Genomic DNA, 26,107 nt, shown 5'->3' with positions numbered 1-26,107 from the left:
TTAATTTTAAGCATTGCTTAACAGATCTGTGATTAAATCCTTAACCTGTGATTAAAATCCATTAAACTGTGATTAAAACTATAAACTGTGTTTAATTCATGGATTAAACTTTGTTGTGTGTCCGCCATCTTGGTTTTGCGCTGTAAATAAACAGCAGCAGTCGTGAGCATCATTAGCGTTACTATTTCATTCATATTTGAGAATGTTTAAATTAAATTATAGTGCCTGCAGCAAAAATATATATAATAATAAAAACCGTCTCGCTCGCTAAATAAAACAACAGACGTATAAACTCAGAGCGCGTCACTGCGTGGTAGGTTTATAGATCTGTTCCAACGATCACACACACCACCACTTCCTCCGATAGTTTCCCAAACAACAACAAACATGTAGAGGTATATATGCTGCCATGTTGTTTTCATTTAAACCTCCTCTCCTGCTGGTTTAGAATGAATCCCTTATTGATACTTAAATCAAAGTTTAATTCAAAACCAAGATTAAAAGGATGGTTTAAAACTAAACCAGATGAGTGAAAACTAGGTTTATTAAAATATATTGACAATTTCGTCGACAAATTAAAACTAGACTAAAATGTAAAGGAGGTAGGGAGAAGAGACACAGTAGTAATGTAAAGGAGGGAGGGAGAAGAGACACAGTAGAACCAAAAGATGAGTCATTTCATGTTTGGTTGCGCTCGGGACGGATGTTGTGCTCCTAAAATAGCCGATCTGCAACACATTGGGCTTTTTTCAGCATGCAACCAAGTGTAAAATCAGGCTTTACGATGACCACAAGGCCTGCCGAAATACATCTTTGTCCACAACATCAACTGTAATCAACTGTAAACTAAATTACATTTTATTCAGCTGACTCAGCTGATTGATTATTCCTATGAATAATGTCTCTTAAATCATGAATGTTAAAACCGCAAAAGAAATTCTCCCCTGCCTTCCCCAGCCTGGTGGGGTTTCTTAATTGGCTGACAGTGATGTCAGTGTGATGTCATAATGTGGTGTCATTGGCTCACTCAATGCCTACGGTATAAACGCTATGTCATATGGGATTCATTAAACTATTAGGAGCCAGGATCAACGGTCTGAATAAAGAAGCCCGACATGAAGCAGCCCAATGTCGTCTCGGGGAACGGTCTTTCCAGCAGTAAGAAGAGAGTGCTGAAATTGCTGTGCCATTTGGGGAGGATAAGTGCGGATGCCATGATGACAGATGTTGAAATACCTCGACAGCTCACCGCAGATATCCTACATATCTTACGGACCAAGAAGAAGACTAGGACGCACGTGATGTCCAATGGCTCCGATAACATGGAGGTGATCCTGACCTCACTGCAGAACTCTCTGGATCTCGAGACCACCCTGAACATTCTGTCCATTCTCGGCAACCTACTGACCGTCGGTTGGAGACTTGGTGTGTTTGTGGCTAAAGGAGGAACCGGCATATTGCTCCAGTTGCTGATCACTGCCGGTAAAGAGTCTCCTTCTGTCAACGGGGAACTTATGTTTCTCCTTCACTCTCTACTGGCCAAGGCTGGGCCAAAAGACAGACAGTTTGGAACAAAGGCACGTCTGTACGGCGCTCTGAATATCACAGCCAAGCTTGTGAAAAAGAGCTGGTTGTTGAATAACACCAAGCTGTTGTTGCCCTGCATGCGCGTCCTCAGGGTGTACTCTTCCAACTTGTTAAACGTGGTTGCCTTGACGAAGTTTGGATTGGTGGAATTTATGATCCAGCTCGTGGGGCCCTACAGGAAGAAGACCACCAGGGAGTTTGACATTGCCCTGGACACGATGGAAGCTATGCTCCGAACCAGAACGAGTGCCCGTCGTGCGGTGGACAATGGTCAGGTGCCCGCTCTGTTGAGACTGCACCTGGACTGGCACAAAAATGACACACAGCATCGTCACATTATGATCCGCAAAGGCCTCCTGGCCTGCCTCATTAACATCACCAAAATCAAACTAGGCAAGAGTGCTTTCATAGAAGCAGACGGCATGAGGATCCTTTTCAATTCCTCTGCTGAGTGTATATCCAGAGATGACTGTCACGCTCTGGACCCTGTTGTCAACGCTGCTAGTGCCATCATGCTGAGGTGCCTTCCTAAGAATCAACTACCTCTGCTCAAAGTCACATCAGCTTTCCGCTACACACCCAATGTAACTGCAGAAGCCATGGCACAGCTGCGCAGTCAACAACTTACAGTGGATGACGTGGCAGACAAAAGGAATCAACCTGCAGCGGATGACGCGGGAAACGAGAGTGATGACGAGACAGAGGAAGACGCAGAACATGAGGAAAGTACGGAGGATCCCCATGCTGTGAACAATGACATAGAGACCCTTCTGAACGGGCTCCATCCTAAGGAGGGAAGCAGCCGTCCATTTGAAGAGCTGAGGGTCTATGAGAGGTTCTTCCTGGAGTTGTCAGATGACTTCCAGGATTTTGACATTGACCGACCAACGGGTGTCTCCTCTACACCATCTTCGTCATTGTACATTCAGTCTCCTGCGGTGCGAGGCTTTGTCGCACGCCAAGTGGGTGGAGGTGAAGGAAGCACGGCGCAGTCCGGCTGCATCTCTAAGGCTCTAGGGCTACAAGGCTCCTCAGAAGAAGTGATGTTGAGTGTCCCAAACATGGTCCCGCTCCCACTCCATGACCCCGAGCTGTATGTGGAGATGGCGAAGGGAACACGCTCTGTGCATCAGTACTCAGAGGTGGCATATCCAGACTACTTTGGACATATAACTCCGACCATTAGGGAGCCCATTCCGGAGAGAGTATATTCTGTACAGGGGTCGAAGATATTCCAGGACATTGAGAGGCTGATTCATCCCAATGAAATCCTCGATAAAGTGGTGTATGATCTGGACAATCGCACTAGCCCTAGCCCAGTGATCAATAACGATGGCAAGTCGCTGAAGTTCAACTCTCTGTTTGAATCCGGCAACCTCAGGAAAGCTATTCAAGTCAGAAAGAACGAGTATGATCTTGTGCTAAACTCGGAGATCAACAGTAACTTCTACCACAATTGGTTCTACTTTGAGGTGAGCGGCATGAATGTTGGAATCAACTATCGCTTCAACATCATCAACTGTCAGAAGTCCAAATGCTGCTTCAACCACGATATGCAGGTGCTGATGTACTCTGTGACTGAGGCAACCAATGGCAGGCCTTATTGGGTCAGAACGGGCACAGACATCTGTTACTACGAAAACCATTTTGCAGAAGGCAAAAAAAGGAAACTGTATTTCACAATGACCTTCAGCACAAACTTCAGCCATAAGGATGATGTTTGCTACTTTGCCTTTCACTACCCTTATACATACTCTACTCTAAAGATGCATTTGTCCAAGCTAGAGGCATTGAGGACACCTCAGATCTACCTCAGACAAGATGTCCTCTGTGAGACCCTGGGGGGAAACGGCTGTCCACTGCTAACCATCACTGCTATGCCTGATTCCACCTCAGATGATCACATCTGCCGGTTCAGAAACCGTCCAATTATCTTCCTGACTGCCAGGGTGCACCCATTAGAGGCCAATGCCAGCTGGGTGATGAAAGGCACACTGGAGCTCCTGATGGGCACCAGTCCGTTGGCACACAGTCTGAGAGAAGCTTATATCTTTAAGATTGTTCCCATGCTCAATCCCGATGGAGTGATTAATGGAAATCATCGATGTTCTCTGATCGGACTGGATTTGAATCGCCAGTGGCAGAAACCCAGTCCAGAGCTCCACCCTACCATCTACCACACCAAGGGCCTGCTGCAGTACCTTGCACATATACAGAGGGCTCCACTGGTGTTCTGTGACTACCATGGCCACTCGCGTAAGAAGAATGTGTTCATGTATGGCTGCAGTGTGCAACAGACTCTCCTGGAGTCAAATATCAGTGTGTCATCCTGCAACCCGCGAGAAGACCCGGGATACTTAACCTTGCCCAAGATCCTGTCCGAGATGGCCCCTGCCTTCAGCATGGCCAGCTGTGATTTTGCGGTGAGGAAAAACAAGGAATCCACTGCTCGTGTGGTTGTATGGAGGGAGATTGGAGTAAAACGGTGTTACACCATGGAGAGCACGATTTGTGGATTTGACCAGGGTGAATATAAGGGTCTCCAGATTGGCACCAGGGAGCTAGAGGAGATGGGAGCACAGTTCTGTGCAGCCTTGCTCACATTGAAAACACCGACCTCTCCCGTGGGCCTACACAACCACCTTCTGGATTTGGAGAGTGACCTCAGTGATTTGGAGAGTGACCCTAAAGCAGATGAGGGGATAGTGGAGAAACACGGTGCCAAGAACAGTGACAAAGAAATGGAGGAGGATGAGGAAGATGAAGATGATAATGATGATGGTGAAGTGGAGGAGGAGGAGGAAGAAGATGAGGCTGAATATGAAAACAACCACAGGAACCATCTTCAGGAAGCCGCTATTAACCTTAACCAGCTGTCTGACTGACCAACTACAGGGATTGACAAATCACATAGATTTTTTGTTGTTTTTCTTTTATTGTAATGTATTTAATCGAAGTTATATCAAACAATTTGACAATAAACATATAACATTCAAGAATGAATTCACTTAAGCTTGTTCACCAGTATTCTGAAGCATGGTACTAGTGTACAGTACATCATGTATTTATGTATTCTGCTACATTGTGCAGTTGTGGATATAGCAGATAAATAATGCGGGACCTCTTATTCGTTTGTTTTGCAAGAGGTCTCGACGAAGTCGGCCATCACATTCTGGGAGACAATGTCATGTGTTTGGCATGAGAATGCCGCTTTGTGTGTTGTGTTTGTGTGGTCTTTATGACGAGTTTGGACAGTAAGTCCACCATCTGGACAACAAAGCATGTTTGGAAGAGGACACACACTGCTTGAATTAACTACCTTCCTGTTCATTCACTTCGACCACTTAGGTATTAGAGTCCTCCCTCGTCCTGTCTCAAGGTTGGCTACCAATATGGCCCACCAGGCCTATTGACATTTTATGCGAACAGCTGTCTAGTGTCTAACTATGGGTATTCAGGGATTATTGCATTTAAACTTATGTTTATCTTTTACTAAAGGTGTTCTACTGCTTAGTTAATTTTAGTTCTGTATTTTGTAAGGATTTTTAAATGCACGCTGGGGAGAGGCCAGTTATAAATACCGCAATTAAGTCCGAAGGAAGCTGCCATATAGTAGAGATTAGGAAAACTGACAGCCTGTACTTCACTGATGGTCTTTGATGACATCATGAATCAATGTCTGATTATTCTTTACCTGACTAATTAGGAAGTAATCAAGTACTAACCTGCTGTATGCATGACGTTACTGAAGGATATGGATGACTATCATTTTATGCTTATTACATTTTCTGAGTGTACTTTGAGCATTTTGCTTTTGACGGGCGCTAGCCCCTCCAATGCATGGCATGTGCCAGCCAAGTCTATGGACTTTTTGAGGGCCTATAGCCCCTCCTATGACAAGCTTTTGGTGTGTGTGTGTAAAAACAAACTAACACAAACATTAAATGCCGTTGACAATGAATGGACAATTTTGAGTGTTTGTGTAACACAAACATTGAGAACGGAATGAGATGGTGTATGTATGATGATGTACGATGATAAGAGCACCCCTCACTTCACACAGGTGTGATTTTTAATGTTTGTTTAGAGCTTACTTAGACTTAGATTTAGTTCCTCCCGTTCCTATTGGAACATTGGGGGCGACGAGTCCCCTCCATTTGCTCCGGTCCCTAGCGACCCTTCTTGCTCCGTGCCAGCTTACACCCATCTCGCATATAGGTCTTCCTTGGCTGTCTGTCTCCATGTTTTCTTTGGCCTCCCTCTCTTCCTCTTTTCACCTCCTGGCATCCAGTCCATTCCCACACTTGCCGGTCTCTCTCTTGGCAGACGGAGTACGTGCCCAGCCATTCTCCTTCCCCTTTCAGAGACGATGTCAGACAGTGGTGTTACCCCTGCCCTTCTCATCACCTCCTCGTTGTTCTATTAGAGTGCTTGTGATGTCGCTTGTGAAATCGTTTGCCAGCCAAGTCTATGCAATTTAAAGCTGCTATAAGCAATAATAAGTCAAAATTGTAATGTTTTTATTTATTTATTTATTATTCAGGCAGCCAGCAATGGGTAAAACGCTCCCAAAAAAAAGTTTAGTCTCTGTGACCGCAATCGGCATTCAAAGATTTTCCTAGAAGCTTTGTCATTGGTCGATTTGGCTGGTCGATTTGTCATTTCGACCGGGTTACTTTCGACCAATGACAAAGCTTCTAGGAACATCTTTGAATGCAGATGGTGGCCCCTAGATGTGTCAAAGAGCCAAAAAACTAATTGGGAGCGTTTTACTCATTGCTGGCTGTCTGAATACCAAGAAAAAGAAGTAATTCAAATTTTGACATATTATTGCTTATAGCTTGTTTGTTTAGGGCACTAAAGGATGACACAAGACATCATGGGGCCAATATAAATACATCTTGTGACTGATTCCGTTTTATATACAATAATAACACTAACACACTGCATCCATACAGTATGTCTCGTAACCTTTATAGTGGCAGTGAGTGAATCTGCAATCGTGTGGCAGCCACAGTGGTCGCACCCCTCACTTCACACAAGTGTGATTCTTTTGGGATACTTCTACTCCACTAGTTCAAAGACTAATATTTTAATTATGTCTCTGTTACATTTCGAGGAAGGCTGTAGAAAGTACTTGTTACTTTTAGGTCAGCTCTGAGCGAAGAGCTGACCTACATTACATTTACTGTCACTCCACTCCACTGTCCACTCCATTTTGTGCATTTTAAAATGCCATTATCCACTTCAGCGGCTGAAGTGGATAATGGCATTTTAAAATGCACAAAATGTATATTGGGCTGAACTTCAGCCCCATATACTACATTTTGATGCCAATACTTTTGGACTTTTACAGTACATTTCGAATGTCCAGACTTTTACTTGTAACAGAGTATTTTTACATTGTTGAAAAGGTAAATTGACTTTTACTTGTGCTTTTGAATACTCAAGTCTTTTTTAAAGTATGTAGGCTAGAATATTTAAGTATTTACTGTACTCCAGTACTTCTACTTTCATGACCAGGAGCATCTATCCTTTGACTCGAGCGCTGGGGTTGAGCACTTTGTCCAACGCTGTCAACCACTTAAGCCTATAGTTCGTCGCACGACGAAAAGCGAAAATAGCTCACAACACGTTGAAATGTATTAACACTTTTACATCTTTGTAATATAATGACATGCTGAAAAATAAGGATGCCATGTTGAAAGGGTATCTGGAGAACTCACCAGTTTTCTGACTCGCCGCTTTTCTGACTCGTCGCGGTTTAGTGCATTTTACCTTCATTTAAATTGCATTGAATTGAGAGAGAGAGAGAGAGAGGATAGCTGTTTAGAGTTAACACTAGAGGAAGTAGGAATGCTAAAAGTTTAAACACCAAAACAAGTACCGAAACAATGTAATTCATTAGTAAACTTTATCCTGAAATGGTAGGCCTACTTATCATTGGTATTCACATAGGCCTACTCACCCTTTTATCATCATCTAGCTGCCCATTTAATTGCACAAAATAATTTGATCACTTTGGAAATGAACTATAACACCTTCCCACTTTGACATGCTGAAATGGCTTAGGGTCGACGACAGAATCTTGCAATGGGTCTGGTCCACAAGATTCGATACACCACCACCAAGATACCCATGTACCTGTCTAAGTCCACACCCACAACACCAGAGGGAGTGCAACAAACCATGTACAACCCAGATTCGGCACAAACAAGGGACTAAATTATTTTCACTCCTATGCCACCAAAATGTGGAACGCCCTATACCAACAGTCATTAAGACATGTGAATCCCTTGACTCCTTCAAAAGCGCTCTCAAAGGGCACCTACGGACGGCTGCAATTCAAAACTGGCCCCCGTAAAATGAACATGGTGGACCCTCTTGTAAACAAGTGTATTGGTCAATTGGGTCGTCCACTCACAGTTAACAGTATTTGTATTGAGTTTGTGCTTGAAATGTACTGTAATTCTGCAAACTGTTAATAAATATTTCAATCAATCAATCAAATGGGTTTGACATACTACAGTAACTACACTGATGAAGACAGCATGAAGATGATGAATAATTTTCACCGCAGTGAGTTGGTAAACTGGCGAGTTCTCCGGTATCCGTTGAAAGTGGTTAAAGCTTACCTGTTCCAGTATCAAGCCTCCAGTATCAAAGCTTACCTGCTCCCTATCAAACCACGAAATCTGGCCACTAAGTAGTAAATCAATCGTCGGTATACTGTACAATTCATGATATTCATTAACTCTGAGAGTGGAAAAATCGACCCTCAATGTTCCATCTTCACACACCGCGTCCATTGAAAAAATATTTATCACTTTAACCCTGACGCACCAATTGTGCGTCATATAGACTGAAATGTATTTTTTGAAAATATCCATTCTGCAAGCACACAAGGCGTGAGCTTGTAGGCCGGCTATTTTCAAACATAATTCATTTTGAATGGTTTTGTTGTTCCCTCTGGATTTTGCAGTAGACTTGAGAGAACAGATACAATACTGCCCCCTTGGGGTAGTATCTGGGAGAAGAATGCTCACTGACAAAACACATTTTGCTCATGATTTCTCTATACCTCTCAGAATGAGGTCATACAGTTCTTCATACAGAACTGACAGACAGACTGACTCCATCTCCTCGACTCCATCTCCTCGAGGTCTAATTCCACACGCTCCAGTCATGGCACTGATATAAAGCCAACAAAATGATGTGCTCGTGTTTTAATAATATAATGTTAATGTTCATGTAAATGAATGGTCAGAACTAAGAGTGTGTGTTTGTTGGGGTGTTACTATATTATTTACTAGACACACCATAGATACAGTATATTAGCATAGATGGGTCATAAACTCCCTTCTTCCTAGCCAACTACACTTAATAAGCTCTTTGCATAATTGTAGTCCCCAGAAGGTTCATTTTATGCCTCTGTTGTTCATTAACTTTCATTTCATTGTTCATTTTGCTGGACTCTGCTGGACTAGAGCTGATGAACCATAGAATCACCTTACAGTGTTATAGTCCCATGGGGGGAATTCAGTTATGATGAGGGGAATTTAGTTGTGATGGGGGGCGATACATACTTCGAAACAGACCGGGGGTCGGGAGGTGAATCAGCAGTGAACCTTCTGATTACCAAACGGCTTCTCTGCCCTTTGTATTCTTGCATTTCTTTTCTAGTTACTTGGGCTGTCGTCTGAATCTGAAGGGTTGAAGACCTTTTATAGAAGAGAGATTCCCTCAAGCAATGTATAGCTCTACTGAATATAGCTGTCAAGCGGACACCTTGTTTCTCTATATTCCATCTTTTTACGTTTTAATACATGAATGCCCTATTCAATACCCGGTCCTTGTCGTATTTTCGAGGGTGACTAGCTTAGTGTGTGCATGTGTACCCCAAACACAAACATTGAAGACAAAAGTGAGGGCAGAAAAGTGACGTGAGTACGCAATGGAGATGTGCCATTGGTTAAGCATCGCATAACGATTATGCCACGAGGCCTATGCCCAGCTTTCCGGGTTTGTGTACACACAAACATTGACTTGTGATTGGCTTGCGCACAAGTAGGTTGTTTGCAAGGCGCAAGTTGGCACCTCGACAGAGTGCATTTCTAGTTGTATTATTATTTTTGACATGATAGATAATGACATGCCCAAAATCGGGACAGCAGGTTGCAGGTGGTTAAGTCTGTCCGTGGGTTTTGAGAAGAAGATGAAAACTGTTTAAGAAGAACTTGTGAGTAATTCATAACTCCAGTACATTCTGTCCATGCACAGGTTCCTTTTTCCACTTACGTGAAAAGTAGCGTATTTGGACATACAAGGTTTCGGCACCAACGGCGACAATATGCTAAAAACTTGCACTACGATGAACCTCTCACTAATGAGGAATCTGAAGCATTTCCAGACTTTCAGTACAATTGATAATCCCCCTTTATCCCTCTGTCATGAACCTCATTTACTGAACACATACAGTCATTAGTGAGGGGATAATCTCTCAAGACAGATTCACAATGCACTGAAAAAGGTCTTTGTCTTTTTGGAAGGAGAAAATGTAGATAAGATAACTGAATTTGAGGTTCGATGTGAATGCTGGGGGGGGGGGGGGGGGGGGGGGGGGGGGGGGGGGCGTTGCCATCCCGTAGCCCAGAATGACACCCCTGTCCCAGATTGGTGAGGGGACAATCAAGTTCCTTGTATTGTACGCTTGAATACAATACATTAGGGGGCGCCGTGGCTCCTTATATAGAGCAGCATTAGCTGGATTAGAGTAGACCAGGGGTGCCCAAAAGGTAGATCGTGATCTAAGTATAGATCACAAAGGCTGTGGTAGACCTGCACAGCCTAAATAAAATAAATATTTTTGGCATATGCCACTTGAATTAAGGTGACTTGATTATTTTTCTTATTCTTTTACTGTCTTGTACTGTTGATGTATGTATGTTTATTCATTGCTGCATCAAGACAAATACAAATAAAGTGTTAAAAAAGGGTCTGCCAGCTCAAACCCACAATACAATACTTTGTTTTCAAGATGTTGCACACAAACATCAGTAGCATTATAAAGTTATATACAAAAAAATTAAAGAAATACCCCTTTTTTCCATTCCGTACATTTATCTAATATGTAACGACAGAGCCCCCATTCCTAGAAGCGTGCATGTGCGCACATGCATCCATGCATGCTTACGAACGCTGTACGCGCATGTGCTCAAATTGAAAGTGTACACCACCACCACCACCACAAAATGTCTTAAAAATAGGGGGAACATTCGGCAAAAAACAACATTCATCTACCAGCCAAGCATGTAGATCCGCTATTTTCACTATTATGCAATATGCACATGGTTTAAGTGGTCAACGGAAGCCAGTCATCCAAAGTGGAAGAACAAGAAACAGGCATTGAAGGAAATGAAGGACACATGAAGTGCAACCAGAGGCAAATACTTCTTATCACTGTCATGGGGGCACCCCGTCCCCGTCCCCGTCCCCATCCCCCGTGAGAAAGAAAGGCTACCGTACTGCAACTTTTATACACTATCTGGCAGGTTAAAACAAAAGCCACCATATTAGCATTTGAATGCCCGTGCCCATAAAGATGTGACTATACGTGACAAAACGACATGGGGGAGGGAAGCTCGGGGGTGCTAATTTGTGTTCCTCTTTTCTTTATGGGTGCTCAAGCACCGACACACCCACACAGTCGCTGAGTGCAACTATGCAAATATAAATATTCCATTACATGGGTGTTGTGTTGTCTGCACCATTCAGAACAACACAGCCTTCCAGAGAAACCTATACACACAATGGCATTACAGCTAGGGGCCAGTAATATATATTTTCATAATGGCAATTAACAGCAACGAGCGTTCTCTTTTTATTACTCCAGGGACCACAAATTGGCCTTTCAGGCTTCTCTGTCTTGCAAACCGTACGTTATTCAAATGTTATTCAAAGTGAGTGGCATATTCAAAGAGGGTGCATAATGCATGCACGCGCGCACACACTCACGCACACACACACACACACACACACACACACACACACACACACACACACACACACACACACACACACACACACACACACACACACACACATTATATAACTGATCTAACCAATAACCCCTAACGGATAGAAGTCTAATGTTAAACTTAAACATAAACGTAAAAACTTGAGGACCCAATTCTTGTGTTCACAATTTGACATGTACTCGGTACACACACAAAGACACACACACATTTAACATCTTTATTTGCATTCACATTTTACAAGAAATTCTTGAACACAAACAATAGTGGATGCGCAAACTTGAAAAACTCTATACAACAAGTGCTTCAGGATACAGATCACGGGTACAGAAAGCATCACCTTCTCCATATAGGTGACTGCCAATTATTGCAGACACTGAACAGAATTTTGCCGATGCCTTAGATCTTGGCTTGGGCATGCCTGCAATCTGCAGGCCCCTCGCGACTGATTTATGGACATTACCGAGGCTTCCAAATATGAACACAAGTAGTTTACATTTGTAGCCAAGCTGTATAATAGCATCTTTAAGACGCTGGTACTTAAGCACCTTGGTAAGGAATGCCTCTTCCAGACTGTGGTCAAATGTACAGTACATGCCACTTCCAAAATGGTCACTTCTCTACTACCCTCATCAACAACAACAATATCTGGTGTATTAGCTGTGACATCTGAAAAGGCATCATTTTCACACACACACACACACACACACATATATTTTTCTTGGTGGTTATCTTGGTGAGCTGGTCATTTAGCAGTGCACCTCATTTAGTAGCTCTCAAGTCAAAAGTAGACCCTTGATATCAACAACTGGGCACATACACTGGCCAATTAATAATGCATTGACCTTGAATTGTGAGTGCCCTACTTGTCTTCCGCATTTGCAGCATCTCATGACAAGAAAAAAGGGAATATTTAAGACGTACTAAGCTGCTCAGCTAAATTAACATGCAGGCTTTAGTTGACACAGCATGAAGTGTTCAGGTGAGTATAGGTTTAACACAGGGGGCAGGTCTGCATATTGTCATTGAGTACGTGTCTCTTGACATGAGATCTTTATCTTCTGACAGATTCTAGTGGGGGAAAAAAGCCTGCGATTTTGCTACAGGGCCCTTTTTGTTGTTTTTTCAGTAATAATCCCTCTAAACTGAAAAAAGGTGAGGTGTTGGAGTCACAATGATTTAGATATGAAAACATTTCTATTTAGGACAGTGGTTTTCAACCAGTGGTCCGGGGACCACCAGTGGTCCTTGAGGAGGTTCCAGGTGGTTCCAGGTGGTTCCAGTCATCCGGAGGAATTTGCCAGGTGGGGGCAGAATAAGGGCTGAACTGGATAGCTATAGGCTACAGGTCAAGGGTAGAGATTCATGAAAGTAGACAGACACGGTCTGAGTCAACATGTCTTTCCGAATCTTATATTTTCATATATTATATTTGTTCTGGCTTCACGAGGATACTGTTAGTCATGTTATGTCTCTGGAGAGCAGTGGTAAGTAAAAGTATCAATACTGTAATATAGAAATACTCCATCTCCATTACAAGTAAATGTCTGGATTGAAACATTTACTTGAGTAAAAGTACAAAAGTATTGGTATCAAAATGTACTTTAAGTACCAAAGGTAGAAAGTAGGCTACTCTTTATGCATAATGTCTCATTTCAAGATGCGACGACATTGTGAGCTTATAGATCGGCTATTTTCAAATGTCCAAAAGGTTACTTTCCACCACTGTTAACCCATTTTGAGCGGGAACCCCTTTTGGTGTTTTAAACATTATGTTATAATTTAGCTATTGAAAAATAGCAGATCTACAAGCTCATACGAACTTGTAGGTCTGCTATTTTTGAAAAATCGTTAATTTGCCTTCAATCTTTCAGAAAATTGTCATGATTTAGAAAACCTAAATCAGGCCTAAATGGGCTAGAGGTAGGGATGGTGTTCAGGAGGGAGACCGTAGAGTATATATTAATATATATCATATATACTCTAAGAGGGAGACAGGCAGAGCGAGAGACAGATAGCAAAGAGACAGTCTTCCTGTTTCCAAGTGGGAGATACTTGTGGCCAAATCTGGGCAGGATGGGAGAAAAGACACAAACAGCCTCCGACCGTGGGCCTTTGGAAGTCCGCCCAAAAATGGAGGTCAAAATTGATAGTGTTTATATTTGGGAATACATTGCAGGCATATTTCGAAGAGATGCAGGATCCTGGATGTGTGTTGATTTGTATCAACATTTTTCCCTTAAGCCTTTTTCACAGGGTGTTGCATCTATCACAGCATTTGGTGAGAGGCACTCGGAGGAGAGTAATATGCATCTCAGATGAAGATATCCTGACCCGGGGGCCGTACTGTATAGTTAAAGTTCGAGTGATGACAATCTCTAATATTATTAGTATTATTCTGTTCCTCGTGCGTACATAATCTACGGATGGAAACATGAGAGCATCCTAGAAGGATTAGGGAGGATAGACTGATATGAAGAAAAAAATGATAAAAAAAAACAATACTGAAAAGAAAAGCAGCCATTTTGAAACAGCTGAAATCCATCAATTCCAAATTTCGTTGCTCATTTTAACCATACTGTAGATATGTGCGTTTGTTTCCATGCAGCAACTCGTACAAACTCATTCAGGTCCGACCGACCGAATGTACCCTGTTTGTACCTGTCGAAAACTATGTGTTTTACAATGGCATCTCGCCTTTGTATAAATTTCCGATGACAGACTCTCTGGTTTCTCTCAGTGTCGCAGCCAATTCCACACAGACTCTATAGTCCCAGCGCTGAACCCGCCGCCGACAACTCGCTCACAGTCACTGCAGTTCGTTGGCCGAGAAGATGGAGGTCCCAGCGATGTCTTTTAATCATCTAGGGAGGGAGCAACTCCGGCCCGGGGGCCCTTATGTGCATGCCATTGTCAAACCGCTACATGTGAAAGACTAATGCAAGCAGAAACATACACTACCACGGATATTTACGTTACTAGAAAGCAAAGCGTTTTCATCTAAAACAGGCCATGTCTGACAGGGTTCTTCTAATAGGATCTTGCAAAGTTCATCTGTAGGCTGCATTCAGAATGGAAGACCAGGGGCATTTGTTCTTCACTAAATGAAAATATAACGCATATACACATACATCTTGTGTTTCCAATAAGCATCACTGCTTTTTATCTGACACTTTTATTTGCTATATTTATATTGTGTGACATCCTATAAAACACAAGGAGGTGAGAATATAGGGTCATTGTACAGACCAGACCGGTACAATAGCATTGAGAACGCTCAACCTCACACGGACCCTGTTTTGGGCATGGCAATAGGTTTAGGTTTAGGTTTATTTATTTAGCACGTAGTACAAAAAATAGACAATAACATATCAAAGAACAAAAATACAATGCAAGGAAGGGAAGAAGCCAGCAGGCTTATTTGGAATCCTTTCCTGTAGGAAATGCGGAAATAAACAATACAACAACAAACACACAAAAGAAAATATAACGCATCAAAGTAAAACATGTAATCTACAGAGAGGAAGAAATAAGATATTTCTTTAGATGTTTTTTGAATATTGGCAAGGATAATGAGGATTTAAGTGAAGCATCTAGGGAATTCCATAGATGAGGGCCTCTAAATTTGATGAAAGATTGATGTTTGGAAGTGCGACAATAGGGTAATTCAAAATGATCTCTTTGCCTTGTGGGGTAGGAGTGAATGTCAGAAGTAACACGGAAGAAATTGTGTAAAGAAGAATATAGGCAAACATTCAGGTCACAATGCGATGGCTTGAGCTTGTAGATGATGAAAGGTTCCAGCTCTACAACCTCACGACATTGCATATCTGACTGTGCATTGTGAGCTTGCAAACTTTGAATTTTATTCATGAGTTTATTTATGAAAATGTTCTTTTATGACGTGCCCCAAAATAGGGATGCCAGGTTGAAATTGGTTAAAGTATTTAACAGCAGTCAAAGTCTGCCCCCCCCCATTGGCCTTGGGGATATATTTCTCTGGCATATTTCATAATTTATGTTTTCTAATATGTTTTCAGAATTTGTCCAGATTGGTCAAAATGTTTCAAAATGTGTCAAGTTTGTAATTTATAATATTTTTCAAATAGAACGTTTTTCTTTTTTAAATAGTCGATCTACAAGCTCACAATGCATAACATCAACAATGAGTTTGCTTGCACATTTAAAAAAATTGTATACGGGGCTTAAAAGGTTACGAGAATGTCCCTAATGTCTCTAATTTGATTATAGTGTATTGTGTATGGTTGAACCCTGGAGCCAAGTGCTTGTTTGATATGTCCTCCTCTGTATCTGTGTTGGTTTGCATCCTTAATGTCTTCCTGCATGAGTGTTGTTATCATTCGCCTCAGCTACAAGAACAAACAGAACAGAACAACACTCTGTTGCAATGACGAGCGCACATAGGACACAAGGAAAGGGACTAACCCCGCGAAAGGATTAGGAAATTGCAGCCAAAACCTTTTAAGTCTTTCCGTGTCTGTATACAGAGCTGTTGGAGGAATAGATAAATGTTTGAAAAAATTATTATTTGATCGTTATCTGCAGGCTGGAGCAAAAACAATCTCATGCTAAAAGCGTCAAAGCATGCTAACAGAGAGACAGAATTGGACATATTTCAGGAGGGATTGGAATTATACAAAGCAACAGAACAGACAATAATTCACAAACCGCTTCATAGCTCTTGGCACTTTCGAATTTAATGACTTTCCTTGTGCCTTAAGACATTCAGAATCTCAATTATTTCCAGGACATGGTGATTATTTGAAAGACCATTCTCTCAATATCGGTTTGTGATGCAGTGGGACGATGTCTCCTGCTGCCACTTCAGTTTTGGATTGACAGAAGATGTCCTAATGTGGAACATTTTGTGCTCAGTAACATCTTGCGCTTTTGTCAACAGAAACGGCCTTAGATAAACCAACCTTTTATGAGTTGTTTTGAAAAATATTTACTGCTAAGCTATACACAGCCCATGAGATATAAACACATAAAAATATTTTATTAGAACAATTATAGGTAAATAAGTTGTTATTAGTGCCCTCTGCTCTGAATGCCTTATGCAGTCAGTTAGTAGGAAATGTTCATACATAGCTATATAACAACATATCCCTTAAAAGGTTGTACTGTGACGTTGCATCTCAAATATGACTTATTTTGCCTCATATTTAGAATGTTGCTGTGTGTTCAGGAGAATGTAAATGGGTGATAAATCACTGGATGTTAGGCTGACAAAATCCTCCCTTTCTGTGTTCCTGAAGCATCTGCTAATCTCTCCCTCCATCTCCAGCAGGCCCCGTCCAAAATAACCACAACTATGCATCTGCAGCGGTGATATGACTACATGTCCTGCATGATGCATGAAATGTTGCTTCGGATGATAGATAAAATAAAGAGAAAGGGCATTTTTTTGGAGGGATGGAGGGGGGTTGGGGGTATTGCAGCAGAAAATGAGAGAGGCAATTGGATTGGAGGACGGGGGGTGGTTTTGCGGAAGATGTGCATCGTTCATCCAACTCTGTCCAAAGCCTAAGGACATGTAGGCCTATTGAAAGGGAATTAGTGGGTTGAGTCCAGTGTCACCACCTTATTAACCCTGCCAATTGCCTGCTTTATGTCTCTCCACTGGGCGCAGGCAACAAATGAAAAGTGCTTTGGGCCATTTGGGTTTAAAAGCGGGAGAAAAGATCATGAGCACCAGTGGTGCTTTCGGTACTTTCACTCTCACTCTGGTACATAAGTAAGAATAAGTGTATGTGTTGTGTATGTTTACCTACACTGTGGTGCTAGTTTAGCCTATATTCAGAACAGGAAATGTAGTTGCATGACTACCCAGGTCAAGGATGACCGTTGTTTACCCAGCCCTTCGTTTCCTAGCTCTGTGCATCATTCCAACATGGAAGCCACAGTACAGTACAGTTGCAGAGTGAACGACAAGCTTTCGTTAATGTGTAGCATGACCCCATACTGCACTGTTCTTTTAGGGGTTGGATGGCTGGTACACAGTTAACTGTGTTTTCCTTATTATACAACAATTAGTTGTATAACTCGTACCCGTTACAAAGGAACGCTTTAGTATACTATGATTACATGTAATGAGTAGTGTACAAATGTTTTGCAGTTCAAGTAGCCTACTCAGTTGCTTAGTTATGTTTTCCAATAAATAATCTGTTACTTAAAAAAAACATTTCCTGTTCCTTTTGTTGCCACAACCAAAAAATGCAATCCTTACAGACACTAATTTGTTTAATTCCTACTTCTTGACAAGTCACACAGGAGATGTTTCCAGTGAATTTGTCAGTGTGCCTTGAGTGTGCAGAGAGGTCAGTCGGTCAGCCTTTACAGTATGTTAGATTCTTGCCCTGATGAAGACCTGTTAGGTCGAAACATGTTGGCAGTTGCCTTTTTAATTTAATAAAGGCGTTCCTCATTTTTTTTACTTTGTGTGCCCGGATCCTTCTCTTTTTATCTTTCTCTTTCTTCTTCTCTCTTTTTATCTTTCTCTTTTCTCTTTTTATCACAGTATGTTAGATGTTATAATTCATTTGTTGGTGAAGTGAAGTTCCAACATATTGTCACTTTGGCTATCAGAGTGTGCGGCCACTTTCTTGTTTTTTCAAGATTCCCTCCGTTTATTCTCCCGTGGACCGGCACCGCTACAAGGACTTTGGTGTGCATAAGCATCCTCGTGCATAGTGAACATCAAACGCAAATTATGCCTGGGTGAGAAGTACAGTATGTGTCAGGTTCGATTTGAAGAAGTATCTCCAAGCCAAGTAAGAGACCACTGGTGTCCAAGTGCACTCTGGTAGGCTACACTCCTGCTTTTATGTTTACATGTAATCAAACATAACTGTAAGCGATGTGAAAGCGATATATATTGCACATGACATTCCTGCTATTAAAGGTTATATGGGCTGTGAGCTATGCTGTGCAATGACGTAGAGTTAATACAGTAGCCCATTGAGTGAGATACACTCCCTCTGGACATTATAACCAACTTGAGCAAGAAATCGCCAAAGGGGTTTTCATTTTTTCAGTAATGCAAAAAGTACCGTAATGACTGTTACTCTTTTTAACAGGTCTATTCTGGAGAGGATGGAGTCGACATTGTTGATCTTCAGCAGCAGATTTGCTTCCACAGTTTCAACTCTCCCTTTCGTCGTGGGAGCTGCAGTCACTGGAGTAGAACTCACCCCAAAGGCGTCAAACTCATTGACCATGAGAAGGCCGGACCCACGGGAAGCTGCTCCGACACTACAGGGTGCCAGAGAAGTTCAGCAACGTCTGCAGGGTGATCCATCAGCAGGGTGATCCATCAACTCACCTTCCAAGTGCGAAGAGAAGTGAGGTGAGGTGGTTTGGTGTCACCATTTTTGTCATGCTGGCATCTACTCCTAACATCATGCTCTAAGGCGTGTGCACACACACACACAGTCACACACACACACACACACACACACACACACACACACACACACGCGCGCACACACGCACACGCACGCACACACACACACACACACACACACACACACACACACACAGTCACACACACACACACACGCACGCACGCACGCACGCACGCACGCACGCACGCACGCACGCACACACACACACACACACACACACACACACACACACACACACACACATACAGTTCTGGACATCTATTCATTGTTGGTGAAAATGGGTAAGAATATCACCAATTTTTACCGACCTCCCACTCAGCACGGCACTCCTCAGAGATACATGCTCCAAGTTTGAAGTAGATCAGTTAGAAAAGAATTCTGGGGATAATATGCAGGGCCGGGGATTCACAGACATGCAGATATTTTGTGCATTTATAGATAGACTATCTATAGATAGACTATTATCCGGGGGGGAATTACACATGCAATATCAAAGGACATGACATGTAGTCAAGAAGAATCACACTCGTGTGAAGTGAGAGGTGCTCTTATCGTCATACATCATCATATACTATACATCATCATACATTACATTCCGTGCTCAGCCAATCAAATCATCACATTCCGTGCTACGGAGACACGCACAAAGCTGTGCATAGGAGGGGCTATAGCGCCCCTCAATAACGGTAAATGTTCACATAATTAAAGCTTTACATTCAGCGCTGTATTTCACATTCACCCATTCACACACACATTCACACACACCCTCAAGGACCCCTGGGAGTCCCCGGACCCCTCTTTGGGAACCACTGTTGTACAAGGACACGCAGCCTGGAGGAACTGGTAATCGAACCCGTTACCTTCGGATTCCAAGGCTGCCAATCAACCCCCTGCGCCACAGTAATTAAGATGCTTAGGATATTGTATATCGAGTGAAGCTGGCTGCAACCATATCTATAATATTATAAATTATCAAAACAACGTTAAGGGGTTCTGGTTTGAATGGCTTGGCTTTAAAGAAATACATTTGTAAACCATGGGACAGTGGAAAACATTTCTAGGAAGACGGTACTACTTCATTTGTATTTTGTATATATGTTTGCCCTGCAGGCTCTGTCCATAATGAGAGCGCGGGCTGCGTTCAAGTACTGTCAAGTAGGCTACTGTACAGTATCAGTTTCTGCATCCAAGGGTACTTGGCTAGTGATTTGCAGTTCAGTAATTCAGTAATTCACACCATAGTTAACGGCGGAGTGCTGTGGCAGTGCCGTCGCTACCTATACGCACAATACGCACTTCGAGTAGGGCAACACGCCGAGGGGGGCAACAAAATGTGCCAAAAAGTGCCAAGCCGACCCTCAAAATAACAAATTTCTCCGCGGCTCCGCCGCATAATAACGAGCGGCCGTGTGTGCATCCTCACAAACAGCGAAAATAGCCAATCTGGATGAGGAATAGCAGTGCTCTCGTCGGGAGGGGGGGGCAGCACAAATACCTTACGACTCTTACGAGTAGGGCAACTAAAATGAGTAGGGCAACTAAAATGAGTAGGGCAACTAAAATGCGCTGCGGACACTCCCAAGTATACGCGTTTACAGAGAAATGGCCATCCCAAACACCCACCGTGACGTGTGAGCAAAGCGACACTATTGCTAGTTTAACCTGATGTGAAGGTCAGGCGTCATGAACACTGTGCTGTGTCAACGCTGATGCTTCCCAAACAGAGAGTCATCGTCTTATTCTGCACAACGACGTTGGCCCGCAGCGCAGGCGTCTGATCTGTTTGTAGTGGTTGTGGCTGGTTAACGACAGAGCCATGCACTGCCTGGAGGGGTTAGCCGGTGTTGACCAAGGCTGACCAATCGGGACAGGATGTTCCAGTGCCCCCCCCCCCCAGCCTCCATGCTCTGTCTCAATGCCCCTCGACCCTGTTTGTTTTTCCATGCAAAAGCTGCCGCACTCCACTCCCAACACTACCCCACCCTCCCCAAGAAGAGGCCCCTGCCATCACTCTGCCGCAGCAAGAATGTAAACGCGGCGAAGATACTCGCCGTATGCCAGCGCATACATCCTTTGCAAACGTCTGCGTATCATGCCTATAGTATACACGAGGTTATGTATTATGCACACTGTCGTTGACAGTGTACATGTATGGGAACAGAAAGACGGGGAGCGAGTGTAAAGTAATGATCGCCTGGCAGTCGCCGCCGCTCGCTGCACCTGTTGCACCTGCACAGCATGTAAATAGAGGCTATGCATACATTGTATGCAAACACACTGTCCGTCTCTCTCTGTCACCGTTGTCACATTGGAGTGACGGTGGCCAAGTCCTCTGGATTTTCTCACGCTAGCCTCTCGTATATCCCCCCATCTCCCATTAGGAAGTGTTTGTACTTTTCCAACCTGAAAGATGATACCCAATACCCCAACCGCATCAGGGGAGGACATACAACCATTAGAGATCCAAACAGTTTATGCACCCGTGCCGTAACCTGTTTAACTTCTCACATAGCACCTGTCCCGTCCACTAAACACTCTTGTAGCCCATTTGCAGAAGATTGTAAACATTCGAACGTTGCACCCCATTCGGGGGACTCTCCTCACGTCGAGTGGTGTTTACCTAACGTATGTAACACTTCTGACACTTTGCTGCTGATACTGCATGCAAGAAGACGTGCAGAGAGTTAGAGGCATGTTAATATGGCTGACCCACTTGAAGTTCACTTCGTGAATGTTTGTGCGTACTGATGAGTTCTCCTTTTGCCTTGCTTGCAGACATACATTTATGTAAAGTTATAATGGCAGGGTGAGAGTGGCAAGTGAGAATTACAACATTATTTAGAACCCGTGCATACACACTATGGAACATTTCAACGACCATGATTTAAAATCTCTTTTTCAAATGGACCGGAAAACTTAAACACAACTTTCTTTGCCGGTAGTATTACGTATACTACACTACGTTTGCATACTGTATTATTATTATCTAGTGTGGGTTAATGAGAACATATTTTACTCACAATAATTACCTGCATAACCTCATTGTTTTACGGCCAGGAATCCAATACCCACGGCCCAAATTGAATCTGTTAAACAACGGACAGGTTCACAAAACAGATTTCATAGCTCTATAGCAAAGAGGCTATTTGAACATGTACTGTATAGCCAGTAGCTACTATAGCCAGCTATTCATCAATAAGACATTCAGCCAGGAATGTTGGCACATGTTTGTTCAGTCCAGATGGACTATACTATACTGGTAAGTGGTAAAAATGTTATGCCCAATATTGTCTTCTTGGAAATCTGGAATTTTAAGATGGCCGTAAATCATTATACTCTTTGCTGAGAATGAAGGACGTAAAAGGAAGCTCTCTTTGGTAAAAAATCTGTTGTTCGGCCAGTGTTTATCTTTCGCCTTCATAAAATATACATCTTATCCCTGTGTCCCAGATCATGGGAAAACACTTGAAATGTCTTCAACGCGCACGTGTTTTATGACACAACCCAATAAAATGGCATTGATGTCACATTGGCCCCTATTCCACCAGTTGGTTCCCAATGGGAACCGGTTCAGTTCTTTTTGGTTTTTGGTCCATGAGCCAGAGCTCCAAAATTGGAACGTTAATTGTGAATTGAGTGGGCAAAACCATACCTATATTAGAATGTTATCACCATGAAAGTTCCGCAATTGAGTACTTACACGAAGACAACGATTTATTGTATTACAAATTTTACATTTTTAAATATGCAAATGAGGCATTATGTAGGAAAATATGCAAAATAATCGAAAATATGAAAAAGCTATTACTGTGGAAGGGTTATCATGTATTCATTTACTTGTATTGATCCTATAAACAATTTAATATAGGTTTGCCCACCAATTTTGGAGCTCTGGCTCATGGACTAAAAACCAAAAAGAACTGAACCGGTTCCCATTGGGAACCAACCGGTGGAAAAGGGGTCATTGTGTCACAAATTTGGATCGTATTACAACTTGTGTAACTGAGCACGTGAATGCTGTATAAGGTATATCCATGCACAGAGTGTGATAGATTTTTTTACTATAATTTTTATCCCATGATTTTTGTAACCCTGTAAACACTGTAATCTCTGCCAACCTGTGGAGAGCAACGGACTGACCTCATGCTTCCTTCAATGCATAACGAGTCCAATCTGCTTCTTTTCACAAAAACACTAGTCCAACCAGTTCCTTTCCCCTCCATTAGGCGCCCCAGCTGACCAGGTGGAGGCAGTTTAGAGACCAGGATTACTGCATGTTTTTTATGAGGGTACCTACCCTAGGGATAGATATTTTATGAGATTGGTCTGTGTCTTAGAGGAGGACTGTGGACAATGTATTTTGTATTAATGCCAAAACAATGGCTTCTAATTCAGCGTGCTAACTTTCCATGAAAGCTTGGAATCCCCATCGATGATGTCACTGGTAGGCAGGCTGTCCACTTTCCACCAATGAGACGCAGAGTGACTATGCCTAAATTATTTGCGCCATCTAGTGAGGACCAATTATGTGAAGATAATGGCTGAAAACGGATCAAGGGATATTTGTTTATTTTTTAGTTTGTTCTTGGTTAAAAAAGAAAAAACCCAAATGAGAAACTAATGGCCATATTGGCAATATGGTTATTTTAACAATATTTTGAGTGGAACACTCTCTTTTTAAATTGATGTAAAATGGTATATCCTCTTGCTTTACATAGTGAGGCAGACATGACAGTATTATGCATGCCGTGATTGATTACAGTATGACGTATAAATGAAGTCTAATTTTAATAATGCTCGAGGGAGTCTTCATAACTCCCAACGCATTATGTTGCTCTCAAATGGTCACACTTCCTTCTTTGCCCTCGGCCTCTTTTCTTACCAAGTCTCCAGTGCTCACAGTGAGCTGCACAGCAACCCCACCACCATCGCCCCCCCAGGCCAAGTCCACATGAAATTGCTATAATCTCATTTAAATTCTCCTTAACCCACATAAGGAATATGTTTGAGATATATTACTTATATAAGACTTTTCCACTAAAGTCTTAACCTTCTCTAAACGTGTTTATTGGTTATGAATACAATACCAGACTGATGGCCCTGTCACAACTGCATTATGTACCCTGCTTATGTAGACGGATGGAGAATGATCGTATTACACTTGAGGTTTCTTATATCACCGTCACAATTGATTGCATGAGGTGCGCCATGGCATCCATGATGCACATCTCGTAATATCCCATATAGTATAAGGCCTCTGGGATGGATTCCCTATCACATCCACTCCACCAACGCGACTAGGCACTATGTCACGATGTAATGGAAACACAATTACCGCACATGATGCATGGCTGATGTTAACTCCTATATCTCAGTTCTCTGTTTTTCGCCCGCTCCTCCTTATTGTCATCCAGCTTTTGGCCGTCTAGCTATTTTACCATCCCTATATTCTACGTCTGACACTTATTAGGATAAGTTGCATCGTGTCGGCGGATCTAATATAGTGATGAGCGTTTATGCCTTTTGTAGCTAGATGAGTTGCACCCCGTGAAACCGTATAAATGCAGTTTGTGAGTCAATATCAGCCAGGCACCCATATTAGTCAAAATGAACTAATTACTATCTCATTGAGCCTAACACAATTGTTGAGTTGAGTTGCAATTTATTTTTGATTCATTATTATTTTCCGTTTGGTTCACTTTTAATGATTTATTTAGTCTTTTCGAAAAAACCCTCTTACAAAAACGCCAGCGACAATCACGGTCTTATCTAACTTTATAATTTCTAAATAATTGAACTCTATATAGACTGTTAATATAACTTGGGCAGACTAAAATCTCTTGAATCTACGAGGCTCACATAAGGCTAGTTCTACATCCCCTCCGATTTGGTAGCCTGTGTTTGGCTTGGAGGCCAGCGGGGCCTTTGTTGACCCATTAGTATACATCAGATCCCCATTAGTGTCAAGAACTCAGGATGTGTCCCACTTATACTAGGGAGAGAGCCACCCACGTAAACCTCAGTACCACTTTCCCTATTCATCGGGGTCAACAACACAGTTCCCCCCCCCCCCCCCCCCTCCAGAATATAGGCAGTGTGTACCGTCTCTGTATGCATGCACATTAACATATGTGTTTGCATGTGATTGTGTGTAAGTGCACGTGTCGTGCATGCGCCTGCGCTTTGTATACAAGTGAATGTGTGCGCTCCCATTGGCCTCCATGCATGTGATCACGTCCCTTCTCCTAGACAACAAAGTTAGTCCAGTGAGTGTATATATGTGTTGCCGGTTTCAGAGGGGCCTTATCTTGATTGGTTATAGGCGAGGACTGGGTGGGAGAGGAGGGAGAGGAGCTGCTGGTGAAGATCCACAGGCGCTTTTCAGTTGCCATCGGGTCAATAGGGAGGACAGACGTGACTCCACAGCCCTGATAGATCTAAACCAAACACACGGGGCAGACTGGCAGTGAAGTGGCCGAGGACAAGTTCACCAAACAAAACGCGGTGGAGAAACACATCTGTCATTGGGGGAGGGGGGGGGGGGGCGACAACTCCATCCCTGTGTTTTGCAGGTGGCGAGTCATGGAAATTTACAACATCACACACCTTGGGAGTATTGCTTGGACGAAGGAAAATCAAGAGGATTGTCGCTATTTCTTTTAACAGATCCCCAACGAGAACAGTCTGGAATACCTGAACAATCGTCACTCACCACCCAGCGGAGAACGTCTCATGCTGCACAATCTAGCGGGATCAACCAAAAGGGAATGTCTCCTACAGCAACGCCGGAGCCTGGACATTCCCCAGGCCGCCACAGAGACGATCAGATCTGAAAGCTTAACTGTATTCGGAGTGGAGACCATTAGCAACAAGATCCTCGTATAGAAGCCTAGTGTCCATGTGTTGAGATCCCTGTGAACTGAAGAAAGGATGAGGGAGAGGGAGAGCAGTGCAGGCTGGTCCAGGGATGTGGCATGAAGTGACAAACCAGCTGAAAGGGCGCATGTGTGTGTGTGTGTGTGTGTGTGCGTGTGTGTGCGTGTGTGTGTAAATAGAGCG

The 26,107-nt window shown here is 42.9% G+C and overlaps 1 protein-coding gene across 1 annotated transcript; it reads left to right on the top strand.

Annotated features, from left to right (window-relative positions):
• Positions 1-1,115: 1,115 nt before the first annotated feature.
• LOC310874650 (cytosolic carboxypeptidase 1-like) lies at positions 1,116-25,480 on the top strand (the record flags this gene model as incomplete). Its single annotated transcript, XM_083787511.1, has 3 exons — positions 1,116-4,317; positions 18,869-18,985; positions 25,371-25,480. 3 exons carry the CDS (start codon positions 1,116-1,118, stop codon positions 25,478-25,480), a joined length of 3,429 nt encoding a protein of 1,142 aa, XP_083643637.1.
• Positions 25,481-26,107: the final 627 nt, after the last annotated feature.

Source organism: Protomyctophum parallelum (assembly GCF_964188405.1).
Source record: "Protomyctophum parallelum genome assembly, chromosome: 17".
Lineage (NCBI taxonomy): Eukaryota > Metazoa > Chordata > Actinopteri > Myctophiformes > Myctophidae > Protomyctophum > Protomyctophum parallelum.
This window is presented reverse-complemented; position numbering and strand designations above follow the sequence as displayed.